At 44.9% G+C, this 19,720-nt stretch overlaps 1 protein-coding gene across 1 annotated transcript; it reads left to right on the top strand.

Moving 5' to 3' along the window:
* Nucleotides 1–383: 383 nt before the first annotated feature.
* Nucleotides 384–10,715, top strand: UTS2 (urotensin 2). The gene is made up of 4 exons (XM_074975974.1): nt 384–588; nt 5,180–5,296; nt 8,624–8,667; nt 10,599–10,715. Exons 1-4 carry the CDS (start codon nt 384–386, stop codon nt 10,713–10,715), a joined length of 483 nt encoding a protein of 160 aa, XP_074832075.1.
* Nucleotides 10,716–19,720: the final 9,005 nt, after the last annotated feature.

Genomic DNA, 19,720 nt, shown 5'->3' with positions numbered 1-19,720 from the left:
CACAACATGACAACTCATCCATACAACTTGCAAAAGGGGGGGGGAAAAAAAAAAAGCACCATATTTCATATCAGATGCTCTGAGTCAAGCCTGCTAAGGCTCATAAATCAGCACTCTCTCTGCCCTGGTCATTTCAACCAATATCTGACCCTTTCGTTAGCTCATGATTTATAGCTGGAAGTTATTTTTATGCCAGAATTATAAACTTTACTGTGCTCAGTTTGATATAATATCCACTCTACACCCCATGCAATGAGGCAGTAAATTTATTGTCTATGAACTGTTACCTTGAAAAATTACATCAATGCAAAGTGGTTTCCATTTAGAATCAATGGCCAATAAATCCATTCAATTTTTTTTTGGATGATGATATTTATGAGATCATGAGTGGCTATATAATGTGTGGAACTGGGAGGCAAAGCACCAGTCAGATAGCAGTTTGCACAACGGGGTCAACAAAGACGAAATATATTCACGCAGCAACAATGCACAGGCTGGCATTCTGCTGTCTCATTACCATCAGCCTCTCATGTCCTGTCTTGTCTCGCCCGTTTATCGACTCCAATGAGGTGACCTATCAGCTCTCAGGTAAGACTTTTTTGCTTTTAGCAGTCAGGAGTTTAGAAGGACACTGGGCCCATCTGTAGCAAAAAGCAGATGTTTCCTCATAATGCTAGAGGTATGGCTGGAATCAGCTGTTGTGTGTATCCTCATAAAATGGAGAGGCTAAATATCCCTTGCTATTACCTTTGGATCCCTAATGAAGTGCCCTACAATGTGAGACACGAGCTAGCTGACATTGCCCCACTTTTTAGCATGGTCTAGCTGCATGGACAGTTCCTGTGACTACTTTTAAGACTTGTTATTCATTTTTTTTAAAATTAAAGAGATACCTCGAAAGAGTGGGAGAAGTACTACAGAAATTAATGCAGTAACCAGGCCCATTTTCGTGTTGAGGACACACCAATTTTGGCTTAAGTCAACAGTTACAATGTGTTTAATAGTGTCACTTTTACTATCATAGTAAGTATTTGCTCACATTAAAGGTACTTCTTTCAGTTTCGACAGAAATGATGTTTCTGTTTGGGAAAGCCAAGGTTTAGAGAAGTAGAGGTACAGTAGATCAGAGCCAAGGGGCATAAATATAACAGGATAGGGATCCAAAAGTGGAATAGAGAACATACCACATAGTCAGATTGAAATGTATGAGCAGAACACTGAACCAGGGCTCAGGACTAGAAGATCAGGGAGTGCTGCAGGTCAGAAAGCTGTGCATGAGGACAGGACTGTGTCCACCAGCCCTCTACCTAAGAAATTTTATATTCTTTCATTGGAGGCACTGCTGCTATATTTGCAAAGACTGACAGACAGTTGTGTTTTTCCAGATACCAGTAAGTCCAAAATTTAAACAAGCTTTCCAACCAGACATTTTACTGTGTAACTTGCAGACAGCTTACAGCCAATGGTCATTCAGGACAGACATTACCCATCATATGGTGAATGAGTTGGCGGTAACCATTCATATCAACTGCATTTGTTTGCAGTCATGCAATAAGCTCATAACATCACCACTAATAAAAGAGCGACCTCTAGAGAACAAAATACAAAATCAAAAGTCTATATTTGGGTATATATTTTCATCTCAAACCAAAAGGTGTATGTCAGCAATACTAGACAGAGGCAAAGCACATTAGAATAATTGTGTGAAATGGCTCAGAATGTTACACATGGAGGTGGCAGCTTGTCTTATGCAAAAGATTCATTTCTGAAACTTTTCGGTGTCCTTCTCCAGATTTACAAGGTGAACTTGAGTAATCACTTATGGCCAAGAATTTTTTTTTTAAATCTTCATAACTAATTTTTCAAATAGAAGAGACATTTTTAGCTTTCTGCAGATTTTTAGAACATTCTCCATATTCAAAAACTATGCAATTTGTTCCCAACTTCCTGAGCAACTGGAACTCTGAACGCATATCCAGAGATGTGGCTGCAAGATTTTCCTCAGTCCACTCAGATTTTCTCTCTCTCTCTCTACATCCAACTAATGCTGTTTTGTGTCTGCTATTGCTAGCCAAGATGTACTCTGCCACCCCTTTTATAAAGGCATATAAATATAGCATTCCACTTGCAGTTAGGGCTCTGGTGGCAAACTGCCTTGGGCCAGCAGACTGTAAGAACAATTTATATAATTCTCTTTGCAAATACAAAGACATTTTAGATCAGAAAAATATGACGTACGTAACTGTGCATGTCTGACTTGCAGTGAATGGCAGAGGTGACAAATACATTGGGAAGTAAAGCTATGACAATGTGTAGCAAAATTTCCTATAAAAGAAAAAAGTAGCACTTTAAAGACTAACAAAATAATTTATTAGGTGGTGAGCTTTCATGGGACAGACCCGCTTCTTCAGACCATAGCCATACCAGAACAGACTCCATAAAAGATTTTTTAATCGCATTTGATGCTCGTAAAATTGAATAGGTTGACAAGCTTTGAGCTTGAATTCTATCTTTATCCACAGATAGAACCCTGTTCCTACCCATGCTGGCACATACAATAAGGATGATGGAACCCGATCGGTAGATTGAGAAAAATGTCCAAAAAAACCTCAGTTCTGGTGGGACCTTGGGATTATCCTCTTTTAGAAAGGATAAGAGGGCATAGGGTGAGCCATCATGGAGCATTCAGTTCTTGGCCATTCTGAAGAAACTGCCACCTTGTTTTTGTCATACACTTGTCTGTTCAGAATGAGGTCAATTCACTTCACATAGATAGGTGTGTGGTGGCCTATGTGAAGTGAATTGACCTCATTCTGAACAGACAAGTGTATGACAAAAACAAGGTGGCAGTTTCTTCAGAATGGCCAAGAACTGAATGCTCCATGATGGCTCACCCTATGCCCTCTTATCCTTTCTAAAAGAGGATAATCCCGAGGTCCCACCAGAACTGGGGTTTTTTTGGACATTTTTCTCAATCTACCGATCAGGTTCCATCATCCTTATTGTATGTGCCAGCATGGGTAGGAACAGGGTTCTATCTGTGGATAAAGATAGAATTCAAGCTCAAAGCTTGTCAACCTATTCAATTTTTATGGAGAGGGTGCAGCTTCTGGAGCAGAGATTGAATGGAGAAGGAATCCCAGTGCAAAGGGACTAGGGGTGCAGGAGAGGGAGTGGGGCCTGAGAGGAAATTAGTGTGAAGAAGGGAACTGGGGACCTGGGTGGGTGACGGGGGGGGCGGGGCACAGATGGTTTGGTTGGTGACCTGGAGCAGGGGATTGTGGGGCAGGGCCTGGGAGGAAGTATAGGTACAGGAAACGATTCTGACCTGTGGGAGGGTCTGTGTGAAAGTTTTGACATTGTGCAGGGGAGGGGCATGGAGTGCAGAGTGTTTGGGGTGATTACCTGGAGCAGCAAGTTGGGGGCAGGAGAGGGTGAGGTGCCAGAGTCAGGCTCTGCCTGGGTGGCGCTTACCTAGGTTGTTCCTTGGACGCAGCCCAATGGGACCTGGAGGCAGGCTCCCTCCCTGCCTGATGCAGCCTCAGAGTGCTCAAAACCCTGGAGGTTCCCTCCACATGCCTCTCCATGTGGCACCTCTTGTGGTGGGGAAGGGTGTGGGAGGGGACTGTGTGTGCTGCCATGTCCCCCAGCTGAATCATTGTAACTCCCACTCACTAGAGCTGTGATGATTGGGCTGCTGTGCTGCCCCTCTCCAACTGTCCCCACCTCCAGCTGTGCTCCTGTGGCCAGCAGGTTGCCCAGGCATGGACAAGTTCTGGGGGCTGCCCTGAGCTCCTCCCACTGTGGCCTGCAGGCTACTGGGGGTAGAGTGAGCCGCCTCTGTGGAGGTACCACCCCCCAGCTGCCCCCTTGCATTCAGGGCAAGACTGCAGGTGGCTACTCTTTCTACAGCTGCCTCCCTCCTGTGGTCTGCCGGCCATTTGGGGGAAGTCTCCAGGGTCTGTCCCCTCTCCAGCTCTCTCCCTCCAGCAGCCTCCCCTCCCCCAGCCTGTCCGGGTGGGGTAAGGTTCTGGGAACTGCCCCCAGCATCCCCTCCCATGGCCTGTAGGATGGCTGGGGGCTTCCTCTCCTCCAGAAATCCCTTCCGCGACCTACAGGCTCTCCACCATGTGAGGGGAGAGGCAAGTTTTGGATTTGGGCAGGGGGAGCTACTTACCTAGTCTTCATAGTAGGCAAGATGATGGAGCCTCAGCCCTGCTGGCCTCTCTTGGTGCTGCAGTGGCCACTCTCAGTGTCACATCCCTCGTCTGTGCCCCTCCCTTTCACTTCGTACCGCATCCTGCCCCCCCTCCTGACATGTTCTGGGAAATGCTGGGATTTCAGGCATTTCCCACTTTGCAGGCACAACTGAACCATTACTTGGTTTAACTTTGTATTAAAGGAAGCTGCATACCAAATTGTGGTCGTAGCTCTTAAGGTTCAACAGGAATTCTTGAACAAACATAGAACTGACAGACAGGTGCTAAAATATATCAGTAGACAGATTTCATTTAAATAAAGAAGGTGCTTGCAGGGAAAGCAAAAGCAGATAAGCAATACCTATGAACCATGATCTCATCTCTGAATCAACCAGCTACTTCAGTGTTTAAGTACCCCAGCTTGCTTACTTGTAGGTTCTCCTGACACAGTATCACAAAGTTCTAGAGATTATCATCTTGTTAATTCCTGCCTTTCTTTACTTTGAGTCTGATCTTGTTTTGGTAGCCTGGACTGTTCATCTGAGCAGTGAGCCACATGCTGCTCCCTGTAATCATCTGGAAGACTGTCACTTTCCCACTGTGTTTCTTTTAGCATTGCTGAATGGCAGTAGCTTTTTTACTTGGGGCTGGAGGTGCCCTGTGCCTCAAACCACTTGGTGGCTTTCTGTGCCTAACTGGGTGGCTCTTTCAGAGCAGCAAGAACAGAGAAAGTGCATAGATGTAATATCAGCAGCATGACTCAAGTGCCCAGACAGGCAAACACCACTTCTTTCACATTCACTAAATATAGGTCAGTGATTAGTTGGCAGGGCCTTTTGATATCTTCAGAATGTGGGACCCATGGGTCCATTTTAGAGTCATCTGACTGAATGGATGTTACCCAAAAGAAAACAGAATACTGAAGAAGGTGTCATCTCGTACAGACTCTGATGTCTTTTTTAAATGTCTTCTGCCAGTAGCTGATGAAAATGCAAAACTAAATGTGGAACAACTGGACAGCATGGGGAGAGCTTCTCTGTTTCAGACTCTGCCAAGGCTCCTGGGGGCACAAACTGAGCACAGTTCCAGCAAAGCAGGTAAAGCTGTTCCACCCAGTTTATACACACAGGTGTCCCAAGGGACAAAATGCCAAGGGTATCTTTTGAAAATTCAGCTTCTTTGAGTAGCAAGAAATTAGAAACATCTTGCAATATGAATCTTCTGGAGAATGCACATTATGGGAGTAGTCAAAGTTCACAATCTGCAGAGAACCCAAACCTCACCAGTAGAAACATCTTAAGGCAGGGAGCAGAATCAAAGAACCATCATGAACAATTCCATTAAGCACTTATTAACAGTTAAAAAAAATTGCAGCCCTCTAAGTCATTCGGAGTCTGAGAAAGTCTGTTGAAATTTTTACTGTTATTGAGTGGCAGCTGACAACTACGAGGCAAGGAGCTCCTGTTAGGTCTGGGAGTAGTTAACTGGGCTTGCAAATGTCACAATCAGTTGAAATGCATTAGCATTTTCAGAAATGCAGACTCTGCAGCCATAAACGTCATGATACAATGACTCTTGCAGGAGAGAGGTAAGTGGAAGTAAATGTTGCAGTCCCACTATCACAGACAGGCTACATCTACACTACTAGAAAAAAATTGAATTTATAACACTGGGTTTTATAAATTTGGTTTTGAGTATCCTCACTTCCCCAAAATATCCACAAAAGGTCAAGTTAATGCTGCCACACTGAATGGTCAAACATTGACTGTTGCAGCAATGCATTGTGAGAGCCTATCCCACAGTTCCCTTAGCCCTGCCTTCTGCACTCTCCCTCTGGGCCCTGCTGCACCCCCGTTGCCAGCACCACTCACCCTGCTGCCTGGTTCCCAGGTCCCTGCAGCTTGGGAGAGCCAGGAAACCGACCAGCACTGCTGCGCCTGGCTCGTGGAAGCCAGGTATAGCAGAGATCCAGGTGCAGCACAGACAGCCAGTTTCCTGGATCCTGTGAGTGGCAAGAGCTGGGAGACAGCTGCAGCAATGCCCGTCAGGTTTCTGGCTCCCTACCACTCACAGTGGCACTGGTCAATCTTCCAGCTCCAGCAAGTGGCGGGGAGCCAGGAGCCAGGTGCAGCAGTACCACTCAGCCTCTGGAGGCTAATGAATTCAATTCAAAGACATAGGGCTTCCACGCCAGCCTTCATTTGAACTTTTAAATTCGAACTTGATGCTACATCCAGCCAGTTTCAACAACGTTATGATTTTGATATTAGTGCTCCTTAAATAGAGCTAATGGTATTTACAGTGCAGACAGTCACTTGATACAATTGAGCTAACTGGCTTAAATTCAAATTTATCTGGCAGTGTAGATATAGCTTATGCCTATACTTGAGCACAAAGTCAATTTTCAGGGACTTAGGTTGATTTTATAATGTACCTGTTTTCACTATAACTACAACTAGGTCAATTTTAAGGGGTCCTAAGGTCAACTTTTTTACTCCTGCTATTTCATGAGGAGTAATGCCAAATTTGAATTTACAAGGTCAGCTTAATGCTAGTGTAGACACAGCGTTATGTAATTCGATTTATTGGCCTCCAGAAGTATTCCACAATGCCTCCAATGTGTTCGTCCTTTCTCACCAGTCACTTTCACCTCCACTGCTCTCCAGGTGAGCAGGAAGTAGGAAACAGTAACCAGACCAGGCTCTTCACTTGCCTCCCCCACATTGCAGCTGCCTGGCTGTCTCACCACCAGCATGCGGCTACTAGATCAAAATGAAATGTATCAAAATAACTACCATAAAACAACTTTTCAATAGCACCAAACTGAAACTTTTCAGATTTTTATTTCTGCATTTTACATTTCTCAGGACTGGCCCACTAGCCCAGTAAGAGTGTGTCCCGGGGCAGGCTGTGAAAAGTGGTGTGAAAATGCATTGGGTAGTTTGTTTTCAATTAGAGTGGGGAGTGAAGGCAATGCACTCTGGGATGATGACATCAGACACCCACACGCGGCACGTTCTTCTCCCATAACATACTGGCACAGAAATCCAGAATGCAATGGGGGTGCAGGAACTGTGGGATAGCTACCCACAATGCACTGCTGACACAGTTGAACTTTGCAAAGGTAATGGAGATGCATTACGTCAACTTTCTAAACATGTGTGGACACTCACCACTAAATTTATAAAATCTAATGGTATAAACAATGAGAAGTCCTGTAGCACCTTTATAGGTTAACAGATTTTTTGGAGCATAAGCTTTTGTGGGACATGCATCTGATGAAGCGGGTCTTTGCCCACAAAAACATATGCTCCAAAAAATCTGTTAGTCCAGGGAGCCAATGGAGCAATGCCCAGCTCAGGTGAAGTAGGCAGGGTTGGCAGGCTTAAGCCTGGGAATAGGGGTTGAAAGCTAGTGAGGGGTCTGCGCTCCCATTGGCTTCCAGCCAGGGGTCACTGCTGGCTCAGAGCTCTGCACCCCAGCTGGCTTCCAGCCATGGGGGGGGGGTCAGGGTTCCCCCCTGGCACCCGGCTGGGGTTTGCTCCACGTCCCAGCTGGCTTACAGCCATGAGGGTCCAGGGTCCCCCAAATCCCTGGCCGGGGTTCCTGCGACTGGCGCTGATGGCCCACCACTCCATGCACAAGCCAGCTTCCAGCTGTGGGGGTCGGGGATCCCTCCGCACCTAGCCAAGGTTCCTGTGGCTGCCGCTGCTGGCCAGGGCTCCACACCCTAGCCAGCTTCCTGCCACGGGGATCGGGGTCCCTGTGCCTCCCCTAGCCCCCTCCAGCCCCTGAGTGACTCCTAGCCCCTGAGTGTGACCCCTCCTCGCCCCTCCCAGTCCCTGAATGTGACTCCCCTAGCCCCCTCTAGCCCCCTCCAGACCCAGAGTGGGACTCTCCAGGCCCCCATCCAGACCCGGAGTGACTCCTAGCCCTTCAATGTGACTCCCCTAGCCTCCTCTAGCTCCTGAGTATGACTGCCCTAGCCCCTGATTGTGGGGTTTAAACCAGGGGGAGCAGTTTGGGGATGAGTGTCTTTCCACCACCACAACTCTGATTGATTATAGTAAATGTAGCATTATTATTTTATTCATATATCTCCCCTTCCTGAATTGTCCAGTGGGTCCCCCTGTGCAAAAGGTTGGGAACCACTTTAGTCTATAAGGTGCCACAGGACTATTCCATGTTTTTACAGATACAGACTAACATGGCTACCCCTCTGATAGTGGTATAAAGTCGACTTTAATAAATACGACTTTATTTGCTACTGTAGATGCAGCCATAATGTGGTATGACAAGCACTGGCCTACATCAACAGATTTGATATTCTGAACTTCTCTTGTTTTACCTCTCTGATGGAAATCAGAAGTGACTTGAGCAGTCTCTCCATTTGTAAATTAAGCATGTTATATTTGTTATTCTAGGTCTCAGCCCCAGCAGCTACAATCCAAGGGAAAATGTGAAAGAGGTAAGTGAATGACCAGCTGCTGTAAAAATGAGAACCACATTTTCGATTAAGAAGTGGATAATAAGTCACCCATGAAAATCCATTTACCTCAAAAATAATTCAGATCAAAGTTTGGCCCACATTTCTGGAGCAGAAAGAGATGTTGGATGACAATGACAGTTTAACTTCTGTGCAAGGAAAGATAACAGAGCAAACAAATAAGGAATTCATCCGCAAACATCTGGAAAAAAATAAGGTGATAGGTAACAGCCAGCATGGATTTGTAAAGAAGAAATCATACCAGACCAACCCGATAGCCTTTTTTGACAGGATAGCAAGTCTTGTGGATAAGGGAGAGGCAGTGGATGTGGTATACTTAGACTTTAGTAAGGCATTTGACACAGTCTCGCATGATCTTCTTGTCAATAAGCTAAGCAAATACAATTTAGATGGGGCCACTATAAGGTGGGTGCATAACTGGCTGGATAACCATTTGCAGAGTGGTTATTAATGTTTCCAGGCATGCTGGAAGGGCATAACAGATGGGGTTCTGCAGGGATCTGTTTTGGGTTTAGATTTTGGCATAGAGAGTATGCTTATTAAGTTTGCAAAAATACCAAGCTGGCAAGGGCTGCAACTGCTCTGAAGAACAGGCTCATCATTCAAACTTATCTGGACAAGCTGGAGAAATGGTCTGAGGAGGAAGTTTAATAAGGACAAATGCAAAATACTCCACTTAGGAAGAAACAATCAGCTTCACACATATAGAATGGGAAGCAACTGTCTAGGAAGGAGTACTGCGGAAAGGGATTTACGGGTCATAGTGGACCACAAGCTAAATATGAGTCAACAGTGTGATGCTGCTGCAAAAAAGAGCAAACATGATTCTGGGATGCATTAACAGGAGTGTTGAGAGCAAGACACGAAAAGTCATTCTTCCACTCTACTCAGAGTTCAGTACGCCTCAATTCGAGTATTGTGTCTAGTTCTTGGCACCACTTTCAATGGGAGATGTGGAGAAATTGGAGAAGGTCCACAGAAGAACAACAAGAATGATTAAAGGTCTAGAGAACATGAGCTATGAAGGAAGACTGAAAGAACCGGGCTTGTTTAGTTTAGAAAAGAGAAGACTTAGAGGGGACATGGTAGTGATTTTCAAGTACCTCAAAGAGGGTTACAAGGAGGAGGGAGAAAAATTGTTCTCCGTGGTCTATGAGGATAGGACAAGGAGCAGTGGGCTTCCACTTCAGAAAGGGAGGTTTAGATTAGACATGAGGAAAATTTCCTAACTGTCAGAGTGGATAAACACTGGAATAAGTTACCTAGGGAAGTTGTGGAATCTCTACTGCTGGAGATATTTACGAGCGGGTTAGACAGACACCTATCGGGGATGGTCTATATGGTGTTTGGTCCTGTCAAGAGGGCAGGGAACTGGACTTGATGACCTCTTGAGGTCCCTTCCAGTTCTAGTATTCTATGGCAGAATACTGTTAATTTGCATAATTTTAAAATATTTTCAAGACTACTGACACAGATTTAGGAGAAACTGAGAGCATGTCAGCTTATTTTAAAATTGCAGCCCTCCCTGGAAAAACTGCCTTCTCATCTAAATAAAAGGCCCTGCGTCTAGCTAAAGAGTGCACGGACATAATGTGATTCAGTACGGCACTTTCCCCCTTGCAATGTGTGCAACATTTAGCACAATGAGAATGGACTAACTGACATATACTATCATTACTATTTGCCATGTATTGATCCTTTAAAGATTAAGGCAAGGAGGTTGATTAGCATTTTGATTCACAGATGCATATTAGGTTGGCTGCCTCTTGGGGGTAGTCAGAACATGGGGCATGATCAAGGATGGCAGAAAGACTGCATCTTGTTGGAAGCATTTTACAAAGGATTAAATCCCATTCCCACTCACTAACCTGCATGATGTTGCTTGATTTTAGGCTTTCTATGGAAGTCACCCTCCAATTGCTCTCATTAGTCGCCTGCTGGCCAAGGACAGGCAACAGAGTAAGAAACGTGGGAACCTCTCTGAGTGCTTCTGGAAATATTGTGTGTAACCTGGGAGAGGGAACTCCTTCCTGATCCTGGCTGCTTAATTTATAAAGATGTCAATAACTCTCCTGGAAACGTGCATAGATTTTCTTGCTTTAACATGAGGAGAATAAACAATATGAAGCTGACTCATCACTCTACATTCCAACTATTTGGAGATTAATAAACCCTTTATGTTTTACAAATATCCTGTGTGAAGTGAGTTATTTTCCTTCAGAGATTCCATCATTGGTGAGTATAAGGTGATGGGGCAAGAAACAGAAAACAGACACATGGAAAGGAACCAGCCTGGGGAATTCTGAATTCTACAGGGTTGTATCTCTGTGCAGAAGGACAGATGAACCAACAGCACTATTCTACACTACTTTGCCTAGTCTTTCATACATATTTTATCTCCAAATATGTTAATACAGTAAAAGATCAAAAAGAACAAAGGGGGATATTAATTATGTGGCTAACCACCCAAGAGGAATCATCTGAAGGAGGTGGACTTCCAGACGCAGTGAGGATGAGAGAAAGTTGGGGGAGAACTGATAAAAAGGTGGGGGATATGGGAGGTTCACCTGTTTCATATTTGAAAGCAGAGGAATTCTTTCCAGTATGCAATTGCTTTGCTTTCCAGGCCTCTCTGCTTTCACTCACCCACCAACTCCTGCCCACACTCACTGGACACAAGTATTAGCATTGTGCCTGACATTTATGCAACTTCATTTCAGTCCTGGCTCTGATGGATTTTGTATAACGCAATAGCTGAGACATATATGAACCCCCCACACCTCCTTTCCCCTCTCTGTGAGGAGTTAACAGTTGCACAGGTACATTCTAGTCACGTCTGGCACACATAAAAGGCACTATGCTGCAGGCTACAAAAGGGCTGGAAAGGCTGTGTCTGCAGACACAGTCAGTCTTGTGGGTGGCAGGGTTCACTTAATTACATGGGTGGCTCTCAATCTATCAAAGCAGGGAAGTCTAGTAACGAAGGATCTTCTAGAGAATTGTTCCATGGGTTTGTCCTCTTACAGTGCTTATCACCTTCATGAGCAGTTACAGAGAAAAGTAGTGTTCAAGTCCCAACGTGAGAAAAAATAACTCACCAGTAACAATGGTTCTTTGATGCGTGTCCCCCTATGGATGGATGTTCCACTTCAGGTGTGCTTGAATCTCTGTGATCTGAGAATTTGGTAGTACTGTCTGTTAGGCTCATATATGCACTGTTGCTTCCCTGCCCTGCCACAAGGCCAGCCAGAGTATATGGGTTAATCCCATTCCATTCCTTCTGAACTGCAGAGTTATTGACTAGAATGCCAAAGTAGAGCAGAGGAGGTTAGAATACTCATGGGAGAAACATCTCAAGGAACCATTGTTACTGCACTACTACAGCTTCTTCAAAGAGTGTCCTCATGGGTGCACCACTGTTGGCGACTCCCAAACAGTATCACTAATAGAGAGGGTACAGAGGCGAAATGGATGGAATACCCATTATGAATGATTTCCAGGATGCACCACTCCAATGTTATGCTTTCCCAGATTTTGTGGAATGCAGCAAGGTGGGAGCCAATCATATAGGAAGTAGTAGTCATGTGTAGTGGTTGGAAAGAGTGGTCTATTGGTAATTTGACGAACATCTCAGAATTGGTGCTTGGAGGTGGGCCAGATGGCTTATGACTTTAGGAAATTTAGATTTCTTCCTCTAAGGTTTGTAACAGTGCTGAGTTGGGTGTAAGGTGTGTGGTTTGTATTGGGACTGCAGACTAAATTTTTGGTGCAGATCCCCAACAAGTGGAGAGCAGGCCTAGAGTCTTTTAGGATATGAAGAGAGGCATCAGTCTTTGATGAAAAGAACATGGTGCCTTTAAAGGGAAGGTGTTCAACAATCAGTGGCAAATCTTTAGGGAACCCCAAAACATGTAACTATAATGCACACTGAATAACCACTGCTGTGGAGATAGACCAGGCTACTGTATTGATTATAGCAAGAGGAGATTGTGGCTCTGTCTTAGCTAATATTTGTCCCGCCTGGATGACAGCTTTGAACTGGCTGCACTGTGAGTTGGGGAGCTGAGCAAAAAAGTTGCTAAGTTCTGAGTAGGTGACAAATTTAAAAGTAAAGGTGTCATGAATGAGTGCAGGAAAGGGGTTAACCACTCCTTATGTAACTTGAGTACAGGTGAACCAATGGGAATGAAGTAACTGTTTAAATTGAGAACAATTGCAGCTTTTGTGGGCTTTTGTCAGCAGAACAGAAGAGAAAAAGTTCGAGGGAGAATCTCATTTCAATTGCTTGGGAGACAAATCAGAAATATCCTGACGGTTGCAAAATCAACCATCGAGTTGTAAGTAAAAGGGAAATGTATAGTTAAATGCAATCAGATTATGTTTATTTGGAATCTGGTTGGACTGGCTGCTCTGTTTTTCTCTTTTGTGGTGTTCTTTGACTTCAGATTTTTTTTTCCTCTTGTAACTTTTAAGCTGAATCCCAGGGAAATATTTTTCTCTGCCTGCAAACCATGATTTATTTTTCTCTTGTTTTGTGACTAAATCACTATTTTAAGCAATTGATCTGATCCTGTGTCACGAGAAAGGTCTGTGTACATGCATGTCTTAGACTGGAAGGTCAGCTGCTAAATTGCAGCTCTTGTGTCTATGCTCTCTCCTGAGTGAGGGTTAAGAGCTTGGGCTACCCCACAGGAAGACATCCCAAGTGGGTCTTCTGCAGGGGGAGGATGCTTTCCCACTTGGGTGATGGCAGCTACTTTCCAGGGTCTATCCCTGTGAAGTTTTAAAATAAAGCCTGTGTATAGGCAAAATTAAAAGATTCTGTGGGACCCCACTTCCTGCACTTAGAGTGCCAGAGTGAGGAAGGAGCCCTGACATAAGATATAATAATTAACAATTTGAAACTATAGCTACGGCACAGGCAAGAAATAATCTTTCCTACCAAACAGGTCCAATACCTATCATAAGGTGTTGATAGCCCCAAGAATTTAGAGCCCTCAATGATGGAGTGGGTGGGAGAAGAGGACTTACGTCTTTCTAGCTGAGACAGATTTAAAAATAAAAAGTGTCCCCTTTAAAGTAGGTGCCATTGATACTGGGGTCTGCCACATGGCTTGTGCAAGATCCTCAAGAGCCTCATTAATAGGGACGGCTATTTGAGAGAACTGGTTACTGAGGTTGGGCTGAAGTCACTTGTCTACTTTAAGAGAAAAATAAAATCTAAGATAGTTGTCTGCCCATTGAGGAAGAGGTGAACATAAAACAAACAAAAACATCATCATCACACCATGATTTAAACTGATATTTTAGACTAAAAAGTTGTAAAGGAATATTTGTAATGAAAAAGGGAATGCAAGTATTTCTGTGACAAGAGAGATTCTCAGTCATTACTTTTGACTCCTTGGAATGGCATCATCACATACAGCCCCCAGCTAAAACCTCTCCAGCACATCATCAGTGATCTACAGCCCACCCTGGAGAATGACCCTTCACTCTCACAGACCTTGGGAGGCAGGCCAGTCCTTGCATACAGACAGCATGCCATCCTTAAATAAATTCTCAACAGCAACCATAGACCACACCACAGTAACTCCAAACCTGGAACCAATCCCTGCAACAAACCTCGCTGCCAACTCTGCTCACAGAATCACAGGGCTGGAAGGGACCTCAGGAGGTCATCTAGTCCAGCCTCCTACTTCAAGCAGGATCAAACCCCACTAAGTCATCCCAGCCAGGACCTTGTCAAGCCAGGACTTAAAAACCTCAAGGGATGGAGAATCCACCACCTCTCTAGGCAATGCATTCCAATGCTTTACCACCCGTCTGGTGAAGTAGTTTTTCCTAATATCTAACCTACACCTCTCCCTCTTCAACTTCAGACCATTACTCCTTGTTTTGCCATCTGACACCACTGAGAACAGTTTCTCACCCTCCTTTTTAGAGCTCCCCTTCAAGAAGTTGAAGGCTGCTATTAAATCACCTCTAACCCTTTTCTTCTGTAAACTAAACAAGCCCAAATCCCTCAACCTGTCCTCATAGGTCTTGTGCTCCAGCCCCTTAATCATTTTTGTTGCCCTCCTCTGAACCCGCTCCAGCAAATCCACATCCTTTTTATACTGGGGGGCTGAAAACTGGACACAATGTTCCAGATGTGGCCTCACCAATGCCGAATAAAGAGGAATAACTACTTCTCTAGATCAGCTCAAAATGCTCCTCCTAATGCACCCTAATATGCACTAGCCTTCTTGGCTACAAGGGCACACTGTTTACTCATATCCAACCTGTCATCCGCCATAACCCCTAGGTCCCTTTCCATCATACTGCTGCTGAGCCAGTGTACACCAGCAATATCACCACATCAACTACACCATCAGGGGCTCTTTCATCTGCATATCTACTAATATGCCATCATGTGCTAGCAGTACCCCACTGCAATATACATTGGCTAAACTGGACCATCTCTATGTAAAAGAATAAATGGACACAAAATCAGCCATCAGGAATGGTAACACAAAAACCTGTAGGAGAACACTGCGCTATCCCTGGACACTCAGTAACAGATTTAAAAGTAGCCACCCTGCAAGAAAAGAACTTCAAAAACAGACTCCAAAGAGAAACTGCAGAGGTGCAATTCATTTGCAAATTTGACACCATCAGGCAAGGATTGAACAGAGACTGTGGGTGGCTGGCCAATTACAAAAGCAGTTTCTCCTCCATTGATGTTCACACCTCCATATTAGCTACTGATAATGAGCCACATCCTCCCTGGCTGAACTGACCTGGTTTCTCCTCTCTTGATGTTCACGACACCACATTAACTGCTGATAATGGGCCACATCCTCTGTGACTGAACTGACCTTGTCAACTCTGGCCCTCCTCTTGACTGGGACTCATACCTTTTCATAAGCCATATATTTAAATGCCCCTCTGGAATGCCCCACTCATGCATCTGACGAAGTGGGTCTTTGCCCACAAAAGCTTACGCTCCAAAATATCTGTTAGTCTATAAGGTGCCACAGGACTTCTTGTTATGGTTATTGTTGAAGATACAGACTAGCTCAGCAAACCCCTGAATCCTTGTAATGAGTGAGGTAATTGTTGTCTCCATTCATACCAAGTGTTAATGTTTCAAATTTGAATAAGAACTCCAATTTACAGCTCTCTCTATGTAATCTGCTTTTAAAGTCTTTTTAGATTACATACAGAAAGCTGTGAACTGGAGTTCATATTCAAATTTAACACATTAACACGTGGTATGAACAAAGACAACAATTACCTCACGCATCATCAGGACTGCTTCCCTTCCTTTGATGCTCAAAATTCTCTCAGGCAAGACACTTAATGTCCCCTCCCCCTCCCCCCACCCCTTCAGTACTATGTACGTTGTCAGTTTTCACGGCAAATTTTTTTGGGATGTCACTCTGTACTGGTAATGCGACTGATCTGATGAAGTGGGTCTGTCCCATGAAAGCTCATCACCAAATAAATCATTTTATTAAAGTGCTATATTTCCGCTGTTTTATTTTGACTGAATACAGACTAACATGGCTACCTCTCTGTTACTACGGTAGCAAACGCAACATTAGAGTACCCCGTAATGTAACTGGGATGCAGAGTCACTGATTGGTTTGCTTTATTAGAGAATAATCAAGCTCTGATCCACTGGGTATCTTTCAAAGTGACCACTAAATGAATCGGGTGTCTTTGGATGTGTAGCTGGAAGTTAAACTACAATAATCCCTCAAGATACGTGCATTCAACGTGTGTATCTTGTGTTTACGTGAGAGGGGTGGGGAGGGAAGTATTGGGGGATGGGGAGGCAGGGAAGCTGGCTGGCAGAGACAGCCATGGCATCCCTGGCTGGGGGGCAGGGGAGACCCACAGCCCACAGCTAGGAGCCTTCCCCCAGCCATGGGGCTGTCTGAGCTGGTCAGCTTCCCAGTTCCTGCAAGTGGCGGGCAGCTGGGAACCAGGCTGCAGTTTGGTTCCCAACTCCCCCGCACTGGCAGGACTGGGAAATTGACCTGCTCTCAGCCGGTCAGTTTCCTGGGTCCTACCAGCAGCAGGGAGACTGGAACCAGATTACCCCTCGGTTCCCAGCTCCCCACCACTCTGGGAGCCAGCAAACTGACCAGCCCTAATGAGCTGGTCAGTTTCCTGGCTCCTGCAATCCCAGGAGAGCTGGGAACCAGGCGGCAGTCTGGTTCCCAGCTCCCCTCAACTTGTGCAAAAATTCAAGTTACGGATTGCAGAAATGCAATCCCCACGTAACTCGATGGTTTACTGTACCAGTATTTTGTACTGAGTCAACCACCGTATAAATGGAACTCACTCAGCATGAAATATCTGCTCTTAGGACCAGGAAGTCAAACAGCTTGCTAGGAAATTGCTTACTGTCTTCAAAATAAAAATCACAACAAAACAAACAAACAAAACCAAACCAGAAATGGCACATATGTATGTTTGCAAAGAAAGACACCTTGAAACATTTGCTGCCAACATGCAGTGAAAACAGAGGGAAAGAGTATCAGAGATACACTAAAAAAATTCTGCTGCCTAAAAGAGCTGATGTTTTCAGTCTCATGAGACTTAGCTTTTATGACAAGGTAACAAGCTCTGTGGACGCGGGAACGTCAGTGGATGCGATACACCTTGACTTCAGCAAAACTTTTGATATGGTCTCCAACAACATTCTTGTCCATAAGTTAAGGAAATATGGATTGGATCCTTGGACTATAAGAAGGATAGAAAGCTGGCTTGATGGTCGGGCCCAACGGGTAGTGGTCAATGGCTCAATATCTGGATGGCGGTCAGTTTCAAGCGGAGTGCTGGAAGGCTCGGTTCTGGAGCCAGTGTTATTCAACATCTTTATTAATGACCTGGATGAGGGACTGGATTGCACCCTCAGCAAGTTTGTGGATGACACAAAACTAGGGGGAGAGGTAGATACATTGGAAGGTAGAGAGAGAATCCACAGTGACCTGGATAAATTAGAGGACTGGACCAAAAGAAACCTGATGCTGTTCAACAAGGAGAAGTGTGGTGTCCTGCACCTGAGGCAGAAGAATCCCAAGCATTGCTACAGGCTGGGGACCGACTGGCTCAGCAGCAGTATGCTGGAAAGGGACCTAGGGGTTATGGTGTATGAAAGGCTGGCTATGAGTAAACAGAGTGCCCTTGTAGCCAAGAAGGCTAACGGCATACTAGGGTGCATTAGGAGGAGCATTTCAAGCAGACTGAGATAAGTAGTTATTCCCCTCTATTCAGCACTGGCGAGGCCACATCTTGAATATTGTGTCCAGTTTTGGGCCTTCCTCCAGTATAAATAGGATGTTGACTTGCTGGAGCAGGTTCAGAGGAGGGCAACAAAAATGATTAAGTGGCTGGAGCACAAGACCTATGAGGAGAGGCTTAGAGATTTGGGCTTGTTTAATTTACAGAAGAGAAGACTTAGGGGTGATTTAATAGCACTTCTCAGTGGTGTCAGATGGCAGAACAAGGAGTAATGGTCTGCAGTTGAAGAGGGAGAGGTGTAGGTTAGATATTGGGAAAACCTGCTTCACCAGGAGGATGAAGCAGCACTGGAATGCGTTGGTTAGAGAGGTAGTGGATTCTCCATCCCTCGAGGTTTTTAAGTTCCGGCTTGACAAGGTCCTCACTGGGATGACTTAGTGGGGGTTGATCCTGCTTGAAGCAGGGGGCTGGACTAGATGACCTCCTGAGGTCCCTTCCAGCCCTATGATTCTGTGAGAGCTGGAGGTAGCATCTAAAAAGGAGGCAGATCCTCCAAAGTGCTCCTCTGTGATCACTGGCATCTGCCACTGCAGATTTACAATCCATATCACACCGTCACATGAGACACGACTTTTAAAAAGATTGAGATATTATAAATATTAATGCCTTTCTACAAAGGAAGATTTTAAAAAAGTGATAGCCTGGTTCTGCAACTTTCTTCAGCCTCATTACATTCACCTCACTGCTGCATCAGAACCTCATATAGACCTTAGAGATTTTACACAAAATTTATTGTCAGAAGCAGTTTGCCTGCAACTATTTCGTTGGACTCTCCTCCCACAATGAGAGATTCCATAAGCCCTTCACTCAGTGAAACATGATATTTGCATTTGAATAAAGTTCTGATTGTTGCATAAAAATCATGCAGTATGCAGCCAACACATCCTCTGGCAGGAGGAAATTATCTTTTGCCTCTGTAGATGAAAGCTTTTACTAAAATAATTTGACATACTACCAAACAATAACACCACACAGGGTAAGACCAGAAAGGTCCACCAGACCTCCTGCATATCACAGAAAAACTAAACAAAGCAAGAGCACTTGACTGTTTTGACTAACCCCCAGTGGAATGTGTTATTTCCAAATGCATAAGAAAGGATAATTATTTTCCAAGACAATCCTGGATTTCTTTCCCCCATGTGGGCTTACTACTGTTGCTCCAGGTGGCTTTTTACAAATACTATCCACAAATGGGTCATTTACAGTACATGGAACATGGTCTGCATCTACCTTCACGCCCACAAATGATTCTGGCTCAAATACCTCATTAGCAAGACAATTTATTTATCTCTGCCAGCCACCAGGCTTAGTCCTAGGGCTCTGGACAGTGCTTGGGATGGTCACCAAGTGCATGCCCTGGTTCTGGCCGAGGCAAACAAACAATAACTCACTGTAGACTTGCTCGACCCTGACCCTGGTTCAGGGCAGAGCAACCAACAATAGTCCAGTGGGGAATCTCTAGGCCCAAGCCGTGGGGCAAACAAACAAACAGTTCAGTGTGAAGTCACTAGCCTTGGCCCTGGTTCAGGGTGGTACAACATACAATAGTTCAGTGTACGGCCCTCACAAGGCAGACGGCTGCATGATCCAGGCATATGCCTGGAACAGTGGTGGGTGGAGGGAAAGACTGCCACACACAGGTTAAGTGTGGCGGGGGTGGGGAGGGCAGGCCCACCCACTCCATTGTGCTCCAGCTCAGGGCCCTGTTAGCAGCAGAGCA

Source organism: Carettochelys insculpta, chromosome 23 (genome assembly GCF_033958435.1).
Source record: "Carettochelys insculpta isolate YL-2023 chromosome 23, ASM3395843v1, whole genome shotgun sequence".
In the NCBI taxonomy this organism is placed as follows: domain Eukaryota; kingdom Metazoa; phylum Chordata; order Testudines; family Carettochelyidae; genus Carettochelys; species Carettochelys insculpta.
The sequence above is the reverse complement of the archived record's forward strand: the minus strand, read 5'-3'. Positions and strand labels throughout refer to the sequence as shown.

Bases quoted from the DNA above. Each gene is read 5' to 3' on its own strand.
- UTS2 (XM_074975974.1), top strand. From the start codon at position 384: ATGAGTGGCTATATAATGTGTGGAACTGGGAGGCAAAGCACCAGTCAG. The intron at 5,297-8,623 runs GTAAAGCTGTTC...TTGTTATTCTAG, and splicing joins GCACAGTTCCAGCAAAGCAG to GTCTCAGCCCCAGCAGCTAC. The intron at 8,668-10,598 runs GTAAGTGAATGA...GCTTGATTTTAG, and splicing joins CAAGGGAAAATGTGAAAGAG to GCTTTCTATGGAAGTCACCC.